This window comes from Pagrus major, chromosome 8 (genome assembly GCF_040436345.1).
Source record: "Pagrus major chromosome 8, Pma_NU_1.0".
NCBI lineage: Eukaryota > Metazoa > Chordata > Actinopteri > Spariformes > Sparidae > Pagrus > Pagrus major.
The window spans coordinates 5,287,717-5,312,325 of record NC_133222.1 but is presented as its reverse complement, the minus strand read 5'-3'; the positions used below and the strand labels follow the sequence as shown (position 1 = coordinate 5,312,325).

The following is a 24,609-nucleotide window of genomic DNA, read 5'->3' as shown; positions in this document are numbered from 1 at the left end:
GACAGTTATTCAAGTGTGGTGCATGGAACTGTGTGTTTGGCATGTTAAATATTAAGAATACCGACGTTGATTCATAGCAATAATTTAAGTGTTACGGGCACGCCTTGTAAAGTAATGCATTTACATCCTCTGGAGATTGAAATGCTCTGAAATATGATTAAATTTTTCATCAGGCTCATGAATAAACTTTTAGCTCCCAATGTTTACGTAAGCGCCACATACCAGCAGTCAACAAATCACATCCATTGTTTTGACATTGAAAAATCTTTTTAAACCCCGATCAAAGTTAAACGGAAAAAGCCGGCATGTGAATAATGTTTGAGGCTCGCTGGGCGCTTTGTTCCCAGACTGCTCCTTTAAAAAGCTCATGATTAAACATGGGCACAACTGCTGGATGAAAGTGAAAATTAATTGGTCAGATTTAGAGCCACACCAGCTGCGGACCAAGCGGATGTAAATTATGTTGTTTACCTTTTTTTATTTGTTCAACACCTGTGCAAAGATTTTAAGTGTGTTTTATTCTCTCTCTCTCTCTCTCTTTCTTCCTCTCTCTCGCTCTCTCTATTTCTCATTTTTTCAGCACGACATTGAGGCCAGGCCAAGGTAAGACTGCCAGTGTGATTCATGTTCACCTTTACACAACTGCATAGCTTAGCGGGCACTAGGGGCACTTCAAAAACCTCCTCACTCAGGTCCTCGTGCCATCGAGCACCATGGGACTGACAAGTATTCATCATGCATAATAACACACACCAAACAAGCCTGTTTCCCCCGTCAAACTTTCACCTTTAAGTGACTCACTCAAACAACTCATTCACTACAGACACACAGTTACCTGTATGCAAGTAAAACCTCCAGTGCCTTTCCCATCACATGCGAGTCACGTCTGCGCCCCAGCAAGGCAATTAGTAGCTCTCATCTGTGTCTGCCCGCTGGAATCAAAAGAGGTGACAATCTGCCTGGTCATATAAGAGAGCCTTGGACAGTGGCTGACAGGCTTTAGCAATGCGTATGCGCCTGTGTGCCTATATGCATGCATGTTGTGTCATTACCAGGTCAAGTCTCGCCCTCTGCTACATCATAGTAGCCACATTTTTTTCTACCCTGAATCTGATTATGTGTGTCTGAGGTTATGTGAGGGGGGAGGGGGAGGAACTCACACCGGACAGATGCAGCCATATCATTTTTCAGCTGCTTTTACAGTTTGTTTGTGCCTTTTCTATTTGGCCTAGGCTACATATTTCACCTTTTATCTCTGTCTGTGTCATACAATCTGGAATAGATAGTGCTCTCCCGGTTTCCACACTTATTGATCTGTTGACACAAAAACCTCTCAGCCTCTTTCAGCCGGAGCAGGAGCACTCCTAGCACCACCTGCTGTCTCTGCCCAGCCTCCTGGCTGTCTCGCTGGGCTTTCATCTCGGAGTACTCCTCCTCTCTACAGACACAAAGACACACATACAGTAAACACACACACTCAGGCTCAAGACACCTTCTGCAAATGCAAGCACATCCATCCTCAGAGACAATAGCCTTATTTTCAGACTTTATTTAAAATGAAGGCTGAAAATAGGCTGAAAAAAGTACACTTTTGATGGACAGCATGCTTTTTTTCTGCAAACAGAAATTACATTTTTTTATTTCACTTTGTACTATTTGATATTGCGGTGCCTGCCTGCTTGTTGGAAATGCACTGCATTCCTCTCTGGAGTGTGATGTGCCTTGCTTTTAATAAGCAAAGAAAGTCATGACCATGGCTGGCGCCTGGTGCCAACATGTAATATGTTATTGATTGGCCAGCCAGTATTATGACCCCTAAACTCTGGAGCAGATGGCAGCAAGCATGGACCCAAGGGTGAGATGGAGCTAATAGTTTGTCCTTAGTCAAGGTTAACCTCAACATCTCTCTCTACACACACACACATTCCCTGATATAATTACTCCCAGAGTTCCCCATATTGCCCTAAAATGCAGTCGGTGCAAAATTGACTGTGGCTAGTGGAAAACTACATGTATTGTGGACAGAAATTCTAGGGGAGAGATGTTTTAGAGAGGTTAGTAAGTGAATTCAGGGACAGCTTCATGTGCGAGTGTATTCAAGTGGTTTGAGATTGGACGTCTTAAGGTTTGAAGGTGAAACAAACAAAGATGAAAGCAGGTGAAAAAAGGGACAACATGAAATTGGCAGAGGGTGAAAGAAGAAGAAGAGAGATTTTGCAGGATCAGGCGAGGAGTGCATGTTTAGGGTTATGTGCAATGCGATCCAGACAGCAAATTGATTATGGAGCAGAAACACTAATCCGCTGTCTGAGCCCCATATCTCTGCTGTAGACAGAGCATCCCCACAGGACCACAATCCTGCACCCACATGCATCTTTCCTGGACTTCCTCATCAATACGATCCCTCGCCTCTCCCCAAGCCTCTTAACATAGGTACTCCATGCCTGCCAAGATTTGTCCTCCTCTGAATATAAATCTTGCTTTACTCCCCTCAGCCCAATCTTCTCACTGGTGCCTCTCATGTGATGCAAATTTTGCTTGCGTTCCCTCGCTTTAACCCCCCTCACCGTACTCAGAGCCCACGTCCTTGATGACTTACACCTTTTAATATGTGTGTGTGCATGTGTTCATCTTGTGTGCATATGTTTATGTGTATTTGAGTGTATGAATCATAACATTTATCATCTGAATCTAATCTAGCTGTTGCAATCTCTTGTTAATCATGTTTGTGTGCGTCTGCATGCACGTAATAATGTGCCCAAAGGTATGAACATGCAGGTTACGCTAGTAGCTTATTATGACATTTAGTGTGTCTGTTATGTAAATTTAATTTGTAGAGAAAAGCAATTAAATTAATGAATAGATTCTATTTCTCTCTCATATTCTACGCATAACCTACTTTTTGTCTGGAAGTCCTGACACACTATTTATTCACTTTCACATTTTGCAGTCTGAGCCCTATGTAATCACATAGGGGCTGGGGAACATCGGGAGTCCATGCTACCGATCAATAGTGGAGACAAAAGTGTCTCTGGCTGTCTTCATACACACACACACTCCCACAAAGGAAGGATGGGGAGAACGGGCTTATTGCTGCAGTAACGCTTTAATTCCAGGAAGCCACTTTTATGTGGTCTCCTGAGATGTGTGCTTAAGAAAGAAATAGATACAAAGACAGCGAGACAGTCAATGAGAGAAAAAGAAGGAGTTATACACCAAGGATTTCTGCTCGTTAGATTTAAATTTGCTGTTCTGTTGGGACGTTGGAACATTTATTTTTAGTAGACGTGTAGAAATATTTCTCTGTCTCCTGACTTCTACTAAACTCTGAGTTTGCAGCTCAGGAGTTTAGGATGTTTAGCCGACTTGAAGGAGTCATTAGGGCACTCCTCAAACAGATATCACAATGTCTTTCATCGTTATCTGTATGATTTTGATAGGCGTAACAATCGATTATTGGTCAAAGTTGACTATTGTCCTCTGATTCATCAAGTCAGCCAACACAGATCGCCTTAGATTGTCTATTAAGCAGTATATTCGAGCAAACACATGTCAAAATATTAGCCTCGTGGACAAATTGGCTAAATTCGGGGCATAGCTTTCTTTGCGTTTTCACTGTGAGTACTGGGGAAATTGTTTGTATAAATGCAGTCAATACTGGTATAGCTTAAGATCCACCAAATAAAGCTGCTATTCTAAGTATTTATTTTTAGTAGAAATGTCATCTTTAAGTGGGGTCTTGTTGGAGATGCATCCGGCAGCTTTCTTTGCCTCCCACAGCGAGGCCTCCCTTGTGTTTTCGTATCCTGTCATTCTGAGCACATTAAGAATAGCAATGGATTTTCACAGATATGTAACTCTTCTACAGTATTAAAATCTTCCTGGATGGAACTTTCTCCATCTGTGTCCTTAGCACTCCATCTCATTTATTAAATACACATATAAATAATATAAAAGTGTGAGTCAGTCACGATGAAAATCTGTCTTTAAGCTGTGTTATCTGAGGTTTTTTTTTTTTATTTGCAGATAGAATTATATAAGCAGAGGAGGAAAGAAACAAGAACTGCTCTTCTGCAAACCCTCAGGGCTTACTGTTTAAAAACATGTCACCCCAAAGGTATACAAGGGAGTATGGAAGAATGGTTTAAAACAGCAATATGCATATATAACAAATGAAGGAATTAAAATAGGTGAAAAATAGCTGTGATGCCAGGATGGTGGAAGCAGATGGCAGCAACTGAAGATCTGATGACCAAACAAAACACAAACACCATAAAATTCAATAACTTCATCTGATAATGTTGTTTGATCGGTAAATCTGTAAGAAAAACATCTGAATTCAGGGAAGTTGAAGCTTTGCAACATGTGGAAAAGCTTGATGGAGAGGTTCTCAGCATGTAAATCACACAGTGTAATCACACTAAGATGGTAAAGCTCGCAGGGGAGCGCAGCACTTCTAATTACAATGCGAGGTCCCCCCATTCATTGCTCCAATCACTCACGTCTCCACTGTATCTCAGGAGCTCCTGTCCCCTGCTTCGCTCACTTTATCATGCATGCATGGATCACAACACACACACACGCAGCTAGAAAGTGGGCAGATTGTGTCTCCTCATATGCTCCCTTCTTCGTTTTACTCAGATTTTGTGTGTGACCTACATTAATTTACACCAATACATTAATAATGTGCTGTACACTTGCTTCACTGTGTGTTTTGGTTTTAAAGACCCTCTCTGACTGACTAGTTATATAATCTAAGTTTCTTTATAAAGTATTAAACTTTAAGCCATCCAACTGTACAATACTGTTACACTGTAAATGCACAGACAAATGTATTAACATAAAGTGTATGCATTAACATTAAGTGATAGTGTATAGTGTTAATGGAGTAAATCTAGGAATAAGTAAAGATGCTATCGATGATTTTTTGACTTCATTCACAATTGCTAAATTATCCATTTGGATGAACTGTGTCAATTTCAACTCTGCCACCATTTACTTTCAGCAGCTTCCTGCTAAAACAAACTGTCTGCTACATCACACATCACCACCTAATTGATGGCAACTTTATTGCGTCCATCATCCACAAATTCTGCTCCACAATCATAACAGCGAAAAAATGGAGACCAACAGTCAATTATAAAAAAAATAGCAAAATATTATTCTTTTTCTGTTTTTCATTTCCAGTGCTTAACTTATTTATCCAAACCATGCAACACATCTGTTTTCAAATGAGTTGTATACATCCTGACCTGCAGTATTTAGAGCTTTCTCAAACCCCTGCTTGTAATCTTCCACAACCATACCTCGCCATGAGCAATGGGGCAAATCGCTCACTGTCTCAGTGAGTGAAGGCTGTAGTCCGCCCTCAATCACGGCGTACGTTCACATGAACACACAAACCAAGAGAAAAAGTGGGCGCTGACAGGAAGGCGAAGCAGTCACTTTGGGACGCAGCTTATCTGTCTGTCTGAGCTGCTTGCCCTTCGCTGGGTCAAAGTGATGGGTTGGGTGAAGCAGGGAGGTGTCAGGGGAGCGTGGCCAGAGGACACAGGACACAGCTCAGAGATGAGGACATGGAGGGAGGGAGCTGCGTTTCCTCTAATGAAAAATTTATAACGTCTCCTACAAAAGGAGCCACTACAGGCACTCTGCGTGTGTGTGTGTGTTTTAACATTCCCCTCATTTAATAATTTAATATGTTTTCGGCAAGATGCATCTTTATCTGTTTTCCTGTGCGTGTGTGTGTGCAAGAACCAACTTGTTGTGACTATACTAAACCTCTCACCTCCTCCTTTTCCTTCCTTCTCCTTCTTACTATTCTCCTTCTTTTCCCCCTCCTCTTCCTCTTCCTCCCTCTTCCTCTCCTTCTTCCTCTTCTCCTTCCTTTTCTTCCTTCCTCTTCCTCTCCCTCTTCCTCCTTCCTCCTTCCTCTCCCTCCTACTTCTTCTTCTTCTTCTTTTCCTCCACCTTTTTCTTCTTCTTTTCCTTCTTCTTGTCCACCTTCTCCTCCTCCTTCTCATGCTTCTTCTCCTACTTCTCTTTCTTCTTCTCTTTTCTCTCTCTCCTGGTCATCACCATTCCACAGGGATGTATCGGAGGTCCCAAATGAATGCAAAGCACACACAAACCAAACTGACAAATACAAAGACATGCATTTAGATGACAACAGACTATATGCATGAATAATTCATGCCGCATGGGCAATGTTCCTCCAGTTTTTTAACTATTATTCAGTTGTGTTTGTGTTTGTGTGTGTCTGTGTATGTGAATGTGCGTTTCTGTTTGTGGGCACGTGTGTTTTATGGATACCATCTGCATTAGCATGACTCACATCAAACACTTTTTGGAAACACATGCAGAGGAGTGTGTGCAGAGGTGTTTAAGGGAGAAAATAAGTAGATAACTCTGTGTGTGTGTGTGTGTGTGTGTGTGTGTGTGTGTGTGTGTGTGTGTGTGTGTGTGTGTGTGTGTGTGTGTGTGTGTGCGTGGGTACGCATTCATGTGTGTTTCTTTGTCGTTTGTGATGACTAATGGCAGTTATTTGTTTCTCCCGAAACTTTTCCTGAATACAAATGAGGTAGTTTACCTAGGGAAGAAAAAAGAAACGCCTCAGATTTGGAGTTGCTTTGCCACGACGCATCTATTTCACTTTCAGATTCCAGATTCCATCAAAAGCTTCCAGGGCAATGTAATGGTTCAAAGAGCAAGCAAGGAGATGGGTGCTGTCTAATTGAATATCCTGTTGAAGCGGCGAGCGTGTGTACCTCCTGTCAAAATGCAAAAGAGAGCAGACACTCAGGAAGGTATCTTTTGTGAAACAGACATGACAGGTATGAATGTATTTTTCCAACACAAACTGCTTCTCTTGATATCGGTCTTGACTGCAGTGGGGATTGCCACCTAATAAGTTTGATGTACTGCAGGACTTTGAATCTCACCAGAGCTGGCGCCGCTACTGGATTTATTAGTTGTTCATTTCCTACAGTATAGGCCTGTGAAGGGGGGGACACAGTGTATAGAGCTTTGACCAGAGCTTTAAGTGTGCTTCTCGTATTGATCTGCTGGGTAGATAGCTCCGAGTGCTCTGGCGAGTGCTGCGTCTGCTGTCTGAGATCCCAGAGAGCAAAGAGTCGGCGGTAAGTGCCTGCGATGCAGCCGAGGGTATAGTGTGGCAGAATCGGGTTACTGCTGTGTTTGTGTTGACGCTCGGAGCCCGTAGTGCCTATGAATAATGGGTAATCTATGTGTGTAAAATACATCTCTCTCCCACATACTTTTCCCCGCCTTTCTGTCGCTGATTTTGTTGTAGGTGTGCAAAGGGGGGGTTTCCACTCATACTTTTTATTGTATTCTGTGAGTGTGCTGTGAGTGCTTTTCTCCAGAGATCAGTGTCAGCGCAGGGACTTTACACCTTGAGAAAAGGAATGATTGTCAGCTTTACTCTGCTGACAGTGAAAAGCTGGTAAGAGAGAATGATTTAACAATTTAACAAGGAGTGCCACGGTGCGCTTGAAATATTCATATTTGTTGAACTTTGCCTCAATGTATGAAAAGGCTAGATTTAAAAAAGTATTGGGTTGAGAACCTTTTCAATTCATATTTCACATATCAGGCTTATTCAGAAGGGCCTTTGTGCAAGTCAAAGTAGAAGACATCTGTACGTCAACATCAGGTTAAGCTGCCGAGTGAAGACATGCAAGGAACAAAACGGTGCAATGAAAGAAGGTGAACAGGAAATGGAATAGTGTTTGCAGTGCTGGATTTTGGGAATGAAATTGAGCACTGGTATGGTGAAACCCGGCTGAGACGAGATGAGCATAAGGCATGTAGCCTGTAGAGATGTATTTCAACTCCACCAAGCAAGATCTGGGGTGAGTGCTGAAGAGGAAATGGGGATAAAAAGGTGAAAACTGCACAACCACAGTAAGCTTTCTGGGCAGATTGTTAAGGCAGAGTGGAAAGGCGTGAAAAATGAAAGAGAGCGTGGCAAATAATATTTCAGAAGGCTCCAGTGCACAAGACAGCAACAATAGGTTAGTCTGTGACAGTAAACTTCACATAGCTCCCTGGTATAAGCATTTTATCTCCTCCAGTGGTCCATATTTTGTGGTATCTGCTTCAACAAATGCCCTTCCTGATAACCTTGTGCTATGTAATATGTAGCCCAGTGTTGAACATCATACTGACTCACTTAGACTGGGAAACCATCGTCTTTTTTTTTTTTTTCTTTCTCTCCGCTTCTTGCATTCCTCTACCGTCTCCGTGACTGTAAATCGAGGCGGAACGTGTCGTGTTTATGTCACATCGTAAAATGTGTTGATGTGTTATTATCTACTTCATTATTTATGAGTACAGAGCGGCGTTTCTATGTGCCGCGCTGCTTTTCTGCCAGCCCTTCTTGTTAATTCCTTTTCTCTGCACCTGCTCATTAAATTACTTACCCAGACTTCTCGAGCTGTCCCATCTAATAATCACATTGTCACATAGAAGCCTCTGCAGATTGTGTGTTCTGTTAAGACGAAGGCTTATTAGCATCAGAAATAAAATAAAAAAAATTAATCCAAATGTGTTAATTACAGCACCCTTCCTCCCTCGGATAACAGATACCTGGTGTAAGTGCGTGTGTGTTTTATGTGTGTGGCTGTCTGTGTGTGTTTATGCACACATGCAATTATTTCAAAAGAAGGAAGTGATGAGAGAAAAAGAAGTGAGACGAAAGTGACTGAGGAAGTGCAGTGAGGAAGAAAGTTGGCAGACAGCGGGAGCTGGATGGGCTCGTGTTTTGATTTTGTTCTGCTTTATCTCCATCACATGTCAGAGCACATCTGGCAGACGCAACGCTGCTGCAGCGGTGATGAAATGGCTTGTAAGTCACATGCCATGTTTATGTTTTTTTGTTTTAGCTGTCAGACTGCAGTGCATGTAAAGACATTTTAAATGCTTGATTTTTGATCAGAAATGAAAATCAAAAGTAACAATCTACAGCCCCGCGAGCAAGTCTGTGAGGCTGTAGAGGCGGTGGTGCTTTGAGTTAATTTACTCAAGTTTCAAGGTTGCGAGGTTCATTTATTTATCATTTAAATAAAAAACAGTATTTTATAAGGTGGAGTGTAGAGGGTAAATTGAGGAGTTTAACAGCCTGAGGATGAAGCTGTTCTGCTCTCGGGTGGTACGGCAGCGAATACTTACGTAACTTTTGCCGGATGTCAGCAGCATAAACAGACTGCGGCTGGGGTGGGTGTCGTCTTTTGTTAATACTAATAATAATAATAATAATAATAATAATAATAATAATTCTACATTAGACTTATATAGCGCTTGTCTGGATACTCAAAGTACTAGAAAAATGATAAGTCAGACCTGATAGGTCCAGAGAAATAGTCATGACCTATCCTAATTGTCCTAATTAACTAATTAGGACAATTCATAATAGGCAAATTGGTTTCATGAATGTCAAAACCAAATTTCATTGCAATCCATTCAAGCTGGAGGAAAGGTCGGCGGATCATCAAAGTCATCATTCATGGAGAATTTCTGTGCATGACACTGACATATTGTAGTATGTGAGGCAACGTACGGGTGTTTTTGAGTTTTGTTTGTATTTGAGAATAACATTATTCAGCTAGGGTAAGGCTGATATGACATCCTGTACAGGAAGTGGACTAGGTAATTAGAGCTTCCCTCTTCTGCTGTCTTGCATCTTGTCAGGGAATTATACACATTTACAAACAGGAAAAATAGGTTCTCTGCTTTCTCTCTCGCTCTCTTGCTCTTTCTCCCTTTCTCACGTACAAGCACACACACAAGCACACACAAACACACGCACACACGCACACTTCCTTTCACTGTTCTATCCACAAGGCAAATTGTCATACTGCATCTGTAGAGACTTTGCCTTCCACCCTATCATGCATGCAATGCTCACGCACATGCGGGTAAAAAAAAGCACTCAGAAGATGTCGCACCGTGTATAAACATTCATTATTCATTTGAAAAGCACACATAAACACCACACACACACACACACACTCATACACACACACAAACGCGCACGGCTAGCGCGGGTAATTAGTGGAAAGATGGAAAGAACGAGGCAACTGTCTCCCTGCTGCACAGACAGAAAGATGCCTTCCTCACTCTGTCTCACCTACCGTGTTCCCTTTTAACCACACACGCACACACACACACACACACACACACACATTAACATCACAGTGCGTTAGCCTTCGGGTGGAATTACAGGTCTGATTTCAGCTTGGTTGAGATGCAGGAGGACGATAGTGGCAGGCTGAACCAGGGGGCAATGAATCAGTGCCTTATCAAACCTCTGGCCCTAGGTATGAACTGTCAACACTGAAACAGCACTCGCACACATACAAACACACACACACACCATTGGCAAACATCTCTCCTTCCACAGTTGGACACAGCAACGTCGTCACAGCACGCGTGTGACGCCTCAGTGGGTCAGTTGTCAAGGCGTTCTCCCCCCCCTCCCGGTCCACAGTGTGTCCCTATGCTCACTTATTCTGCCAGCGAGGGGAAGGAGGAGTGAGCAGAGGGTCGGCATGTTTAATTCAGCAGTTTTACGACAAGCCTCGTCATCATGTAGATTTATAGCATTGGCTAAAGCGGAATGAGGAGATGGTTGGGATTTAACTACCTCAGGATTGTAATGGGAGATTTAGCGTGCACTTTGAAAAATCACCTTAATCCAACGTTGTTCTGTGGAGGGAGAGATGTGAACGAAAAATTAATGGCTTTTTCTGACGGAGGTCCCGTCAGCATGTCTGCGTTTTCCTTTTGAGCCCAGACACTTTCTCACTGGCTGTTTTAATCATTTAAAATCATTGCTTTTGATTTATGTGAGTTTTGTCCAGACTCAGAGGGACATTAGCTTGTTTTAAAAATAAATGATATCTTGTATTCACATGTGACTACGGATAAAGAGCCAATTTACAAGATGGTGCATGTCAATGTTAAGTTTAAAAAAAAAAGAAAAAAAACTATAAAATTGCTTCCAGTTTCGTGATGATGAAATATCGGATAGGGGCATATCACCTTCAGGAGATGGGAGGGAGGCATTAATGACTGATGTTTTACAGAATGCATTAGTACACATAAAAGTTTATTAGTCAGGAAGCACTGGGGAGCTGTGAGGACCCATGACTGTATTTCACTCTGTTGCAATGCTCCACGAAACTATACAACTATATAACTTCTGCAGGAACCAAAGTTTCACACTAATAAAAGCCCAAAGAAGTCTTAGTTTGTGCAGCGCCATCTGTACATTTGCATTATAATACAAAATTTGCATTCATAACTTTTCTGGGTGGGTTTAACTGTTCATCTTTTTGTTTGTTGCAAGGGGAAGATCCTTCACTCACACTTTATGCGGGGGAAAAAAAGGCGAGGAGGGATGAACAGATGAGCCATATGAGACTTTTATCAGGCGAGATGAGAGCTGTGACAGTCTGGAGCCCAGGTTTTCTGGGCTGTCTGTCTGGGTGTCCTTCACACTGAAGGCTTGGATGACGGGACTTGGACGCTTGGGAGGGGGCGTTCTCATGTGACAGAAGGCTTTGCCTAATAGCCGGTCTGTTCTCCAACTCTGTCTGTTTTTCTCCATCTCATTTTTTCCTCCTCCTCTTCTTCGCTGGCCATATGTGCCTCTGACATCTCTCCATCTCTATGATAGAGGAGTGCAGACAGAGGAGGAGTCGGCATCGTCTCTCCAAGTGTGACGTAAACAGGCTCTTAATTTTTAAAATCTCTCCAGAGCAATCCAGATTCCTGAGACAGCTCGTCCGGGCACCTGGGCGGCTCACTGATTAAGGTGGCGCCGGCGTTCTGCTGTCAGAGAAGAGGGTTGTTTGAAAGAGGCAGCAGGGGGCAGCTCTGCCAGCCTGCCAAGTGTGTGGGTGCTGCTGTGACCAGTCAGTCTTCATAATGGCTGTCTGGCCCTGAGAAAGAGCCAGATCTGTGGTCACATGACTGACTGTGCAGATCACGCTAGGAAGGACTCCCTTCAGTTACCCTGGATCAATGGTGCCTGTGGAGACTGCAAAGGGCAAAGGGGGACAGAGGGGATGGGGTGTGGGTAAATGAGGGGAGAGATGGAAGAAAAAAAGGATAACGCTGTTGAGAAGTGAACACAGGACGGAACGAATAACCAAGAAATATAGTTACAGCCAAATTGAAGTCACAAAGACGAGAATTGGGAAGGAGGAAATGTAAAGAGTCTTAAGTAAAATGGAGAGCGGGGACAGCAGGTGCTCACTATTCATTACCTATAAGCTGATGCTGTGTGCTTTCTGAAGGACAGATAAAAAGTTTATCTCTCCAATGTGTTTTTCTCTCCCTTTCTCGCTGAGATTCAAACTTCAAAGGAGTTTTAGATACTCTGGAAATTTCAATTTAAGCCAAAGACATAGTCTGCATTTCAAGTTTGCATGTCAAAAAAAACCAAAAACGCAGGAAAAGGAAGATTTGCTCTACCTCGCAGGTATCAGATATCCCCAGACCTGAGACCTGCATAATGAAGCAAGACCAATATGTGGGTTCACCAGGCCTAATATTAATGCTTTAAGATAACTGGTGTGATAAAGCAGGTTATCCGCTTTAATCAGAGAAGATTGTCTGATCCAGCTACAGGCATTCACACATTTACGTGTAAATTACATTTCTAAACACGTGCAACAGGAACAAATGAAGACTAGAATGTATTTGCACTGGGAAATGGGCAAGATGAGATAAGACTATAAGTACAGCACATAGCTATAATCACACAACAGGCAATGGAGATATTTTAGTGTGCTTGAGAAAGAAATGCATCATTGAAAGTTGCACTTTTATGTTTCATGGACATAATAACCTCAGACGACACCATCATCTTTGTTAGGCTCTTCTGCTCTTCACACACAGAAAATGTGTTGCATGTAAGAGACATCTTTGCTATTATTAGATTCTTTCCACGCGAGGGGCAAAACGTAAAGGCTGAGAATGGCGCCTGAGGAGAGGCCATGTTGTTACCAGTGAAAAGGTTTGTGGCAGAGTGCAGAAGAGGAAGAAGAATCTTTATTCATCACATACAATCACATACGGCAGTATATTACATCGTCTTTGTCCTCAAACTTGTGCTGGTAATAACTTCATGCTGTTGGCCACAATCACAGTACATATTCTATGAAACACAGTATGTCACAAGGCAACTGATAGTGGAAAACGTGTATTTACTCAGTGTAATTAAATTCTGTCTGACAGTGTTGTACAGACAACTCAATAAAAGTGGAATTAAGTGCTAAGTCTCTGTTCATGTCACTTTACTGTGGACTTTATGTCAGCATCCTGTAAGAATAGTGACTATTTTACTAGACTTTAACCTGCAGCTGGGGTGTGTAACATAAGTTACAACCCTAACCCTGCTTTAACATCACTTATTGGCATGTGGTTCAGTGTTTAATTATGCTTTGCTGATTTTTTTTTTAATGTTTTTTTTTTTCAATTTAGCTTCTACCAGTGTTGAGTCCAAGCTTAGGATTGCGCCAAAATGGCCACGGGAAACGTTGTTTACGTGATCATGTTCAAATTCGTCTCAAATAAAAACCATAATAGTTTTAGCATTCACTCTTTTTGCAACAGGTAGCTGAGACTTTTCTCCTCCGCCTAATCACGTTGTATATGTGTGATGACATCATCACGTCAGGTGACATATGTTGGCGCTGTGGCACCAGTGAGTCGGGGGAGGGGAGCAGAGAGGCAGGTTGAGAAAAATAGTAGTTTTTGAGCTGTGAGCATTTGAAGATTCTCCTAGAAATAATATCTCAGTAAGCTAAAATTACCAATAAGGCACTGTATGTCTGATGTAGATTAAAAGAATATATCAAAATGCCTTTGTACTCTGCTCATAAAAAGACATCAAAAAGTTAAATTAGTTCAAAAAGTTCTGAAATGTTAAGAAATCATTTTTTAATGTTTCTACATTAAAAATCTCTCGCATCAATAAGCTTCATGTTTTTATTTAGTAAACTTTGATGAATCTTTTTAATTAATGACATAATTTCAATACTTTTATCATTTATTAGTGTTTATTGACCTGCAAAACCTTTTATCTTAGTTTGTTCAGATTTCAGGGATATGAGGCATTTGGAAGATGCTTCAAGAAATGATACCACAAGAATCAAAAATACCAACGTAGGCACTGGCAGAATGTTTCTCCTGCAGAGTTCAAGGCGTTAACACAGCAGCACATTTACTTTGCAATACCAGGGTAGGCAGTGATATTAGCTAGAGAGCTTTTATCATAAGGTGTCTTTATGGATCTGAGTTTTACTCTGTTGAATAGCTGCATATTCATAAGCGTGTCAAATGAATAAAAGCAGGAAATGACAGAGTCTAACCTCCTGAAGACCTCTTGTTAGCAGACTCACCAACATGTCTGTCCTCTCTCCCCTCGCTCAGTGTTATGCAGTGGAGAATCATTAAGGTGATTCCATTATCTCCTCCTTGCTCTCCTCTAAGGGATCTTCTTAACGTCATTCATTGCCATTTAATTTGTGACCAACAGTATAATGGCTCAGGAAAATTGGACAGCACAGTCCTGCGCCTACACGGCGAGGGGGTGTGAGTCATTCTGGATAATTGTTGATTGTCGGATTGCATCTCAGTGAAGAGTGGCTTTTTTAAAGGAAGTGTCATGGTGTGTTTCCCCCAACAATATGGTCCACATGCAGTCATAAACCGAAAGCAAGTCTTCGTGTTCAGGTCAGTTTTAATTGCCATTCTCACTAATTAGCAGCTCTATTTTTGTGGGCTCCATAGATGGGATTGCTGCAGTTCTCCTCCATTAATTCCTCAATTGCCCCTGTGGCCACAAGAATTGTAAAATCACTAAATGAGCCAATGTAAGATTGAGTCCGTACAGTAGTTTTATGCTCTTATCTGAACGACTCCGCATTAATTCCTGTGTATGATTAACGGCAGGTACCTGTGTCAAAGTGAGCGAGAAATGGGTTCACGGAGGGATAACGCCATTCCTCCAACTCCTCACACCTGGTGCAGCACAGACAAACCTGTGTGATTACTCTGATTGGCTGAGCATTTTGTCTCCGCTTCGCTGACCTTTTTCCGCCTCGCTGCTCGCGTTCGGCATGCAGACGAAGGCACCCTCAGCATGATACATGCATCATGTGGCAGGTTGACTGCACGCAATCCCTAGGCCGGAGTGGTACACACCGCACTTTGTGATGCACATTTCAAAATAATGGCATGCATGAACATGAGTTTGAATGGGGTCTACTTGAGGCAATACATCTGGTGGATGATGAGATGGATTTATCCTCGCCTCTGCTATTTTGCCCTGATGAATAAGCTGCAGCGCACACAAAGGGTCATATTAAGCAGCCCCTAGCTCTCTGTGCTCTGTACCATGATGCATCGCCTGTTGTTGTGCCTTGTCTCTTCACTTCCTCCGTGGGCTGATTAAGTGTTTGGAGCAGCATGGAAACACCACAGGGTGTTGCATTGTTTTGTGCGTTGGGGGGGGGGGGGACACAATCCGAATGAACAGTATGAATAGACCAGTGACTCTGAAAGAAGCAGACTGTCACTGTTTGAACCAATTATTCAGTCAGTTCAGAACGTGCATCATATGACGGTGAGCTCTCTATTGTGGTCGGACATTTTGTTTCACTCTCTTCCAATGAAAGAGATACAGTCAATAATTCACTTCCTGTCAACGTGGGTATCTTTTGTGCATATCTGTTTTGTCCCAAAGTGAAATGTAATTACAAAAAGACGTACTTTATAATTGATGAGATAAAAGATAACACTTTTCTCTGCTTGATCAGGCTGTCATTGTACTGTAAATATGAGATTATAACAGTTTGCTGCGGTCAGTCTGTATATCATGAGAACAGACAATTATGTTCCCTGGAAAGGAATCATCCCAGCTCAATAAATCACTATGTAAACAGAGCCAATACTGCTGAGACTGTGGCTCAACAGGGGTAGCTGCACAGACGCAGGCTATAAAGATATTTTACAGATTTATCACTAAACTGCCCAGGGGAGTTTTGACACCCATGTAGATTATTCTCCCTTCTCATGGAGAACGAACAGTGCTGTGAATGTTTTCTTTTCTCTCAAGGCAAATAACTATCATCATGAATCCCTTTGTGTCTTTTTTTCTGCATTAGAGAACATCAGACCTGGCTAGTGTTTTGTTTTTTTCCTTGTTTTTGCTTGATTTTTAAGCAATTTAAACTTGAGAAAGTCGTAGTTTGTTAATTGCCTCCAGTGATATCACTCAGGCTCAGTGGCACTGTGGGTAATTTAGGCGCCAGGTTGTGAAAAGCAGTCCAAAATCGATACAGCAGATCCAGAGGTATTACCGTTTTTTTACACTTTAATGTGTAAAATTGGTGGATTTAACCTTTAAGGAGGAAAAGTTTGTAAACAACCTTTTAAATGATGGTTTGAGGTGCTGTGCATAAAGCTCAGATTTATCAGGTTCTACATGTAAACATAGATTTGAGCAAACCAAATCAATGATTGTACGGCAAACAAAAACTAAACACAGTATCGGTTGTGCAAGTTTTTTTTTGGCAGTGTCCTCAGTAAAGCCGCCTCCAGCACATCGCCTGTTTGTGTGTCGCTACACTTACTGTCACATAATCCGATTGAAAGACATATTTATAGCATATCCGTGTGATCCTGCGCATCAGTTAATCAAACGGGTGTCACATATAGATCCTGGGTGTCAGCGCTTTAAAAGCAAAAACGGTAAAAGAGTCGTAAAATCCAAGCTGTGAGCTGTTCTTTCTGCCTTCCACCTCCAACACCTGCAGAGCTGGTAGCACCTGGGCCCACATGGCAGCCTCTCACCTTAGAATCTTAATAGAGTCCTCACTCCTCAGTAGCTTCTGTCACACGCACTGAGGTTTTTTCTTTTTGCCGTGACAGCACAAACACTCTGTTACCAGAGGAGGATGGTGCATTGTACAGAAGATGTTTTAACACATAAATAAAACTAAAAAAGGAAAATCATTGTAGACTTCAACAGAACATTTGCATCATAAGTCATCGCTAACAATTTACATAATAAACAAGCATTTCAATAGAAGTGACTTCAGACGTTTTACTGACCTCTCTAACCTGATCTCTTCAGGTGTGTTATTCTGAAGCTTCAGATGACTGCTCACCTTTGGTCTCCAGTCTGCTTTGTAAAAAATCATCTAAAGATCACAGCCAGTGCAACTCGTATGTAGTCAAAAGGTCGCTGATGTATCACGGAGCAGATCGAGTCAGGCTTTGAAAGTAGATTTTTAAAATAGCCTGTTCTAAAAATATCGAGTACAAGAAGCGACAGAAGATTCAGGGGAAAGTGTTTAAGATCTTTTAAGCAGTGAAAACCTGAGCAATGAGCCGGAGTGAGGCAAGAAGTTATCAGTAGTATAAACAAGACCAGATGACAGCATGTTTTACACTTTAGCCGAGGAAAATGTTCAATCTTTGTAATTGTACAAAGTTGAAAGAAACAATGTTCCAGTGTTTCTGTCTAGAAAATATCATGTGTTACGTATGCACTGTATGTCTGTGTATACTTTGTGTCCATGCATATAACAATGCAAACGGGGTAGCATACAAAAAGGGGAGAAAAAATTTAGCACAAACCTCTATATGGGATATATTCGCAAAGGAAATTGGTTTGTAATTTGATGTGGGCTTTTTCTTTAAAACAGTTTAAACAGGAGCAGCAGCTGGTGACAGCCTCACACCGTCTCCTTTGTTGCCTCAGGTGAAGTAGCTACAACTAATTTTAGAAATGGCAAGTTTCTTAAACTCAGAGCCGCATATCAAAAAAAGGGGCTGCTGACGATTGTGTTCCTGGCAGTGCTCTTTGTATTAAAGCATGACACAAAAAGCACCTTATCTGATGACGGCCTGTGGAATTTGTAGCGATGGAACTTTAATAGAAACTCCTGGAAAAAGGTATTTGTCTTGGTTCCCACACTGACACATCACCTCGCTCTTTCTCGTGTCAGAGCCTCGGCAACAAGCTTCGATCGAGGTGTTGTCACTTCCAACGTGCCAACAATTCTCTCTCCTCCCTTTGTTCTCTGATCTTCACCTCTCTGAAGCTCTAATAGATTGTCTTTTTCCTTTCCTTAATTCCTCCTCCACCTTTTCCTGCGTCACTCCTTTGCCCTCCTTAGTTTTCTCTCTTCACATGTCTCCTCATTAGGATACATCTATATCTGAAATTCTCGCTGGCAGGATCATCGCGGTGCAAAGTGTTTGGAAGATCACAGGAGTACTCTTAATGAAAGGTGCGCGCGAGGGCTATTTCTAAATTACACACCCTTAGACGGGACTGTCAGATGAAAGGAAATAACATAAATCCACGGAGAGAAGAGGGGGAGTTGGCAGACAAGATGGCCAAAGAGGGAGAAGGATGTAAACCTTCCCAGGACAATGACCAATTAGAAGCAGCAGAGCATTAGCGCAGAGAAGGTAAATGACTCCTAATAGCCAACAGAGTGTCTTATCCATTCCTTTTTTTATTACAGTGCCATCTACAAACATTCACTCTCCTTCCCTCACATCACTATCCCCCTTTACGCTCCTTTATTTGATCTATTTTTTCCATATCGCGGTCCTTTCTTGTCGCAAAGCTGTTTGTAGTGTTAAATCATCCCACAGAAGTGACAAGATGTACTTCATTAAGTAGTGGCAGAGTGCACTGCTTCGCTGAAGAGTGAGGGTAAGAGTCTGTCCTCATGGGCTCTATCAATAACCATTAAGGATCCTCTCTCATTAGACCAAACCCCATAGGCCTGCAGGACTTGAGAAATGGGTCCTGCGGTCTTATGTGATGGAGTACGCTAAGATGGCATCACCGCTGTTTGGAAACGCAAATTGCAACAGTTATTTTCCTCCTTAGGATGATTGCCACCAGCGCTATATATACACAGCTTTATTCTCGTTCAACCTCTTTGCTTAATCAAGAAGAACCTTGCTCCCCTATCAGCAACCTCCACTTTGCTCCACAGCCCCTCCCTCTTCCCCTCACTCCATCTTTTTACACCCGCACACACCTCGCTCAAAACCCATTCAGCATATCCAAGCTACCGCAGTATGATTATTCATACGGCAATGAGGCTGGATCAAGCTGGCAAGGCTGCCACGGCGTGATGGGAGTGTTTCCGGATGATGACTTAGGAGTCCTGCAGCCTCTCTGCCAAGAGCAGGGAATTCAAACTTAATCAGGGCAAAGACCCCTCCCTCCCTCTATCTCCCAGAGAGCTCCACGGGGTTGAGGCCAAAACAGGAATGGAATGAGAGAGACAAAAGTCAAAGTCGAGGTTGCTTCATGCCTGTTCTCCTTCCTCGGTTTTCCTCGCTGGGAGCCAGAGGTTTTCTTCCATGAGCGATGGGTTCATTCGAGGGCTATCAAGGAAACTTTTTCGGTTTCACTCAGAGAGGAGACATTAGTAAGATTAGCTTTGTTCTAGTCTATCAGTGCCATCGAAAACTCCTATCTCTCTCTCTCACACACACACACACACACACAATGTCCCTAATTTCCACACACCCAGGCATCCATCCATCACCCCAGGAGCCACAGCTGGGATGTATCACTGCTGAAGCCCAGACACTGAGCCCTGCAGCAGGCCCTCCTAGCTCCTGCACCCCTGTCCGCAGGCCGTGGTCACATCAAGGGGAGGAGGCAATGATCGGTGCTGATCAATAATACATCGACTGCATTAAAGCTTATGAATAAGTCATAGGCGGAAAGAACCCGGTCGTAAGGACACACACACACTCCCGCAGCCAAAGTGATCTTTTACTAGCCAAGGAGGATGAACAGACAGAAAAAGAGAACAAAGCAAAGGGCTTTAACTTCGTAGGGAATTTATCACCCACCCACTGACATTTTGTTGCATGTCGAAGCTCCAATCTGTCTCTTCTCTCTACTACCCTTCCCATTCACTGCCATTCTGAAGTAATGGCCTTTTTCCTGCGGGCGGAATAAATAAGTTATTACATCCATGTGTCCTAAGGCTTAGCAAGGACCGTTTGAATATAAATAGTTCATTTACCTCCGTAGTGGAGGCCTCATAAAGATATATTTGTAATTACTTTCTTTCCTCTTTTTTCCCCCTCCTTTTCTCTTTTTTCATACGAAGAGCAGGGTGACTGTTTTGGTTGACTGGAGATGCGAGATGAAATTGCCTTACACAAATAAGCCTGCCAACGTTTTTACCCCAAACACCATCTGAGACAGGAGGGAGCTGTGTCAGAGCGCTGTGCCTGGCTCAGTGCAGAAATCTTGTGTGCTTTGCTCACAATAAAGAGGGAAAAGCCTGTGATACTGCAGACAGTTTGAATACTGAGTAGAATTGGTGTGGTGGGAAAGGAAAGCACAAGTGGTAACTTTTTCAGGAATTTGACTTGGAAGACCTCATTTGAATAATTTAAGTCTTGGGTGTGTACTTAAGCGATAAGATATAACTAACCCTGTATGTGTCCAACATCATCATTTCCTTTGGCATTCAGTATGTTGGCACTTCATGCCAAGCCAGATGCCAAGTCCATATTCATATTGTTCCTGCTTTGTTAAAACCGAAAGGTGCTGTTCATGACTTGACCACTAATCATTTTGGAGTTAACTCATTTCATTTTGAAAGGTCATCAGATCGTTTTAATGCCGTTGCTTATACTTGTACGCACGTGTGCTGTACGTGCACAGTGCACTTTCCTCCTTGATGAGATGCCCTGTTGTGAGTTCGTGTTGTAACGACGTGCACCTGGAGGAGGTGCAGGAAGAAGGAGGAAGCAGCTCTTTGTTACTGCCAACAGAAGTATGTCAGACAAGAATACTCCGGGAGCAGCACTCGGGAAGATTTCGCTGCCTATTAACCGATGGATAGATTTTTGCTCAAAGATTGTGCAGCATGCAGTATGGGCAGGAATAACGGAGGCGGCGGAGGTAGAAGACTGTTTGAAGCGAGTGAGGGAGCGGAGCAGAACGGAGACGGATGGGAATGTGTCCTTGTCAGAGGAGATAGAGACCACAGAAATATGACTAGAATACTACGTACAAAGTCAATACATGTATATAGAACTTGTTAATTAATTAGAGCTTGTTTAAAGATTAACTTTGTACAAAGGACTCTATACAGAAAATTCTTTATCATGGATAAGCTTTCCCCCCGCTTTATGCTGTTAAACATAAATAAAGCAAAATGAGTTAATTTGCGCATCCTTTTTGACACATACACGATTGAAAACAGCACAAAGATAATGTATTTAATGTTTTACCTCATCAACTTATTAGATTTTTTGTAAATATATGCTTAGATTGAGATTCAGACAGGTTTCACCCATGATTTATTTTGAATAATAAACAATGTGCCAGCTGTTCCATATTGTAGCTTGACAGGCAGCCCTTTGACTCATCTGATGCCAATTATTTGTTAACAAGGTTTTAAATACTGGATTTACTCATACTTGAATTGTAGACCTTTGTGATTTTTATATTCCAAACAACTACTAATACAGATGATGGTGGCTGGCTCTTTCTTTCCATCACTTGCCCTTGACACTGTACCTTTAAGTAAAACTGAAAAACATCATAACTGACTGTCTCATCTTCTTGCCACTGCTACAGTTTATTCTATGTCATTGTTGTGTAAATGCTCGCTGTGCTTGTCTGGAAAAATGATTAATTCCCTTCGTTAACAGTGTTGTAGCATTCATGTGAGAGATGTTGTTGCTCGCCATACAAATTACCTGTTGCTCTATTGGTCACTGTCAATGCAAATGTAATAACCGGAGGACAATGCACCTGCGCTGTGAATTCATACTGATGCAGCTGCCTAATGAATAGGTTATTCTACCATATACAGCTACAATGACTGGTCTGACCTTGGATCTGAAATGTCAGTTGTATCGTTCTAAATAAAAAAAAAAGATGCACAGTCAGTCAAGCTGCCACAGAGGTTAAAGTGACTTCTTCTCTTCTTTGCTGATTCCTGCTCTGATAGATGTCAGTAAATTCACAGATATAAATGTTAAGTAAATGTCCAAGGTCATGGGAAGTGATTTTTTTGAAAACAAACATTTGAGCAGTGAAATTAGATGGCACAGCTCTAAAGTGCATTGAATCTCATTGAATTAAACAGCAACTCCATCCAGTAAATGGGTGTCGAGAGAAATGTGCTGACATATAGTCTTTTGAAAATGGATGTTGGTCCTGTACTGTAGATGTACGGAGGGGGAAATCATAATAAGAGGGATGCAGGGTGGAATGTGACAAGTTTTCAGGAGAGAGTTGCTTCGCAGGGAGGAGCAGTGCTCTATCACCCTCACGACATTGTCCAATTAGAGCGTATGATTAGTGTAGACTGTCTCCAGTGAAATTGAATCTATCAGCCAGGCTCCGATTGCTACAGGTCCCTGCAATTTAGCTATCACTTTGTCTCTGTCACTGCAGAGCTGCTAATATGAAACCGACAGAATGGATGATTTCTACTTAAGGTGTAGCTTGATTGAAGCTGATTACATTTCACAAAGGTTTATTATATTTCCATAATATGGGCACATGTTGGAGGGTGCGTGTGTGTGTGTGTGGGGGCTGTTTGTGTGTCTGCATGCAGGTGTTTGAGTTGGAAGATTTAACAGTCGTCTAATTTGTCTCTTTTCTTTCTCTCCAGGCTACCAGAGCCGAGGGCAAACCCCTTGGACCCCCGGGACTTTGACGATTCCGGTCCATCAATGGACCACGCCCCCTGATACCAGCAGAGCAGACTCTGGCAACACCCACCTGTCCTTCAATGTCTGCTTCAGCCAGTCATCAGCCCTGTCAAACTGTCAGGCTGGCCCTCTCTCTGTCAGCCGCCTCCCTTTTACCCTGCTCCCCTTCTCCTCCCCTCCCCTCCCCTCCCCTCTCAGTGCCTGCTGGCAGTGAACTGACCTTGAAGAAGGCTGCCGCTGTGACAAATATGGATGGCCACGTCTTTTCTGCTCCCAAACTTTTTTAATTCCTCACCGGCTACTAACTTTCTTTAATTGAAGCAAGCAAGTTATGTGCAATCAATTACCATCAGGCTCAATTTCCACAGCCAGTCAGATCCTTGGCTTACTGGTGAGCCTGGCTGACTTCTGGCTAGGCAGCCAGGCGGAGCATCTGCTAAGCCCAACAGATGTCAGGAATGGGAAATTCGGCAGCGTAGCATCACATCATTTATTCGAGATATATTTTTGGTTCTGTCGTTTTGACAAACATTCTCAGACTTAGAAAGGAGAACATTTGTCAGATGCCACAATGCCTTACATCAGTCGGTAGAATATGCTGTATTATAGTTGTTCTGGGAGCTCTGTTTCGATTGTAAAAAAAAAAAAAAGGAATTTTTCTCGAGCTTTTGTTTTATAATATTGCCTCTTATACTTCCTGTCATCTCGTTGCCTTCATCCCTCCTTCCCTTCTCACCGATTCCCTCTGCTTGAAGATGTACGCACACTTCCTCGAGTGTTTGTCAGATCTATTATCAGAAGCGGGGGACATTTTGACACCTATTGATTGGTGAATGCTGCTGAGTCTTTGTTGGGTGAAAATCGAACTGTAATTTGACTGTGCAAAATAGCACTCACGCAGTATCAGCTCTCTATGTACTGTAATACAAAGGTTCATTACTCCTGGCCAATCTGCAGCGTATGACGGATTACAGTCCACACAAATGTATGCACTTCCTACCTTGACCCACTCAGCCATAGCTTTCATTCATGATGTACCCCCCACAAGTCTGTCTGTATCAGCAGTTTGCTTTAATATGATTGATTCTGTTGCCTTAAGTCAAAATTGAAAGCCTGTGCTTCACTTGTAATGTGTTTGACAACAGCACGCCTTCACTACTGTGGCGCTGCACTAAGATGCACTGAGAGTTGTGTACCCACCCCAGGGAAATGTTGGTGTGTCAACAGCCTATTGAAATAACTCCAACTGCTCATTCTTTATTCGACAGACAGGATCTGACTGTCTGATGTTTCCTCGTGTTTTTATTTGTCTATTTTTGTCTTAAATCTATAAATAAAAAGCCTCTTTCTTAGATTGAATGTCAAAGATGGCATTCGTATATTCACTTTAAGAACGCTCTCTGCATTATTTGTCTCTTGCAAAAACACTACGAACACCTTAAAACATCAGTCAACCAAGACACCAGTGCTGGAATGTAATTGAATACATTTACTCAAGTACTGTACTTAAAGGGTAACTTGCACATTGATTAATATTACATATTAAAGTGTGTTTACAGTTCAGTGTGTATTACTGCTGCATGTGTGGGGAAAAAGTAGCATAAAGCCTCTCATGGCTAAAGAGGAAGCTGCATGTAATCTGATATATTGCCTCCAGTGATGTCACTTAGTGTGTCTGTGCATTGTGGGTAATGTAGGCAGCAGGTTTTGAAGAAGTAGAATGTGTAGGATAAAAAAGGTGATGTCTCTGTTCCTGCTGTATCGATTGTGATTTGTTAACCTTCTATGACTCCAACAGTGTTATCTTTTCAAAGCCTACATTACCCACAATGCAACAGCCTGTCAGTC

At 42.3% G+C, this 24,609-nt stretch overlaps 1 protein-coding gene across 3 annotated transcripts in view; it reads left to right on the top strand.

Moving 5' to 3' along the window:
* Positions 1-24,155, top strand: part of trim44 (tripartite motif containing 44) — a 41,744-nt gene extending 17,589 nt beyond the window's left edge. For all 3 annotated transcript variants that reach the window (XM_073472404.1, XM_073472405.1, XM_073472407.1), the window contains exons 5-6: positions 581-603; positions 22,722-24,155. In XM_073472404.1, coding sequence (XP_073328505.1) covers positions 581-603; positions 22,722-22,800 — 102 coding nt within the window. In that variant the 3' untranslated portion in view covers positions 22,801-24,155. The remainder of the gene's footprint in view (positions 1-580; positions 604-22,721) is intronic.
* Positions 24,156-24,609: the final 454 nt, after the last annotated feature.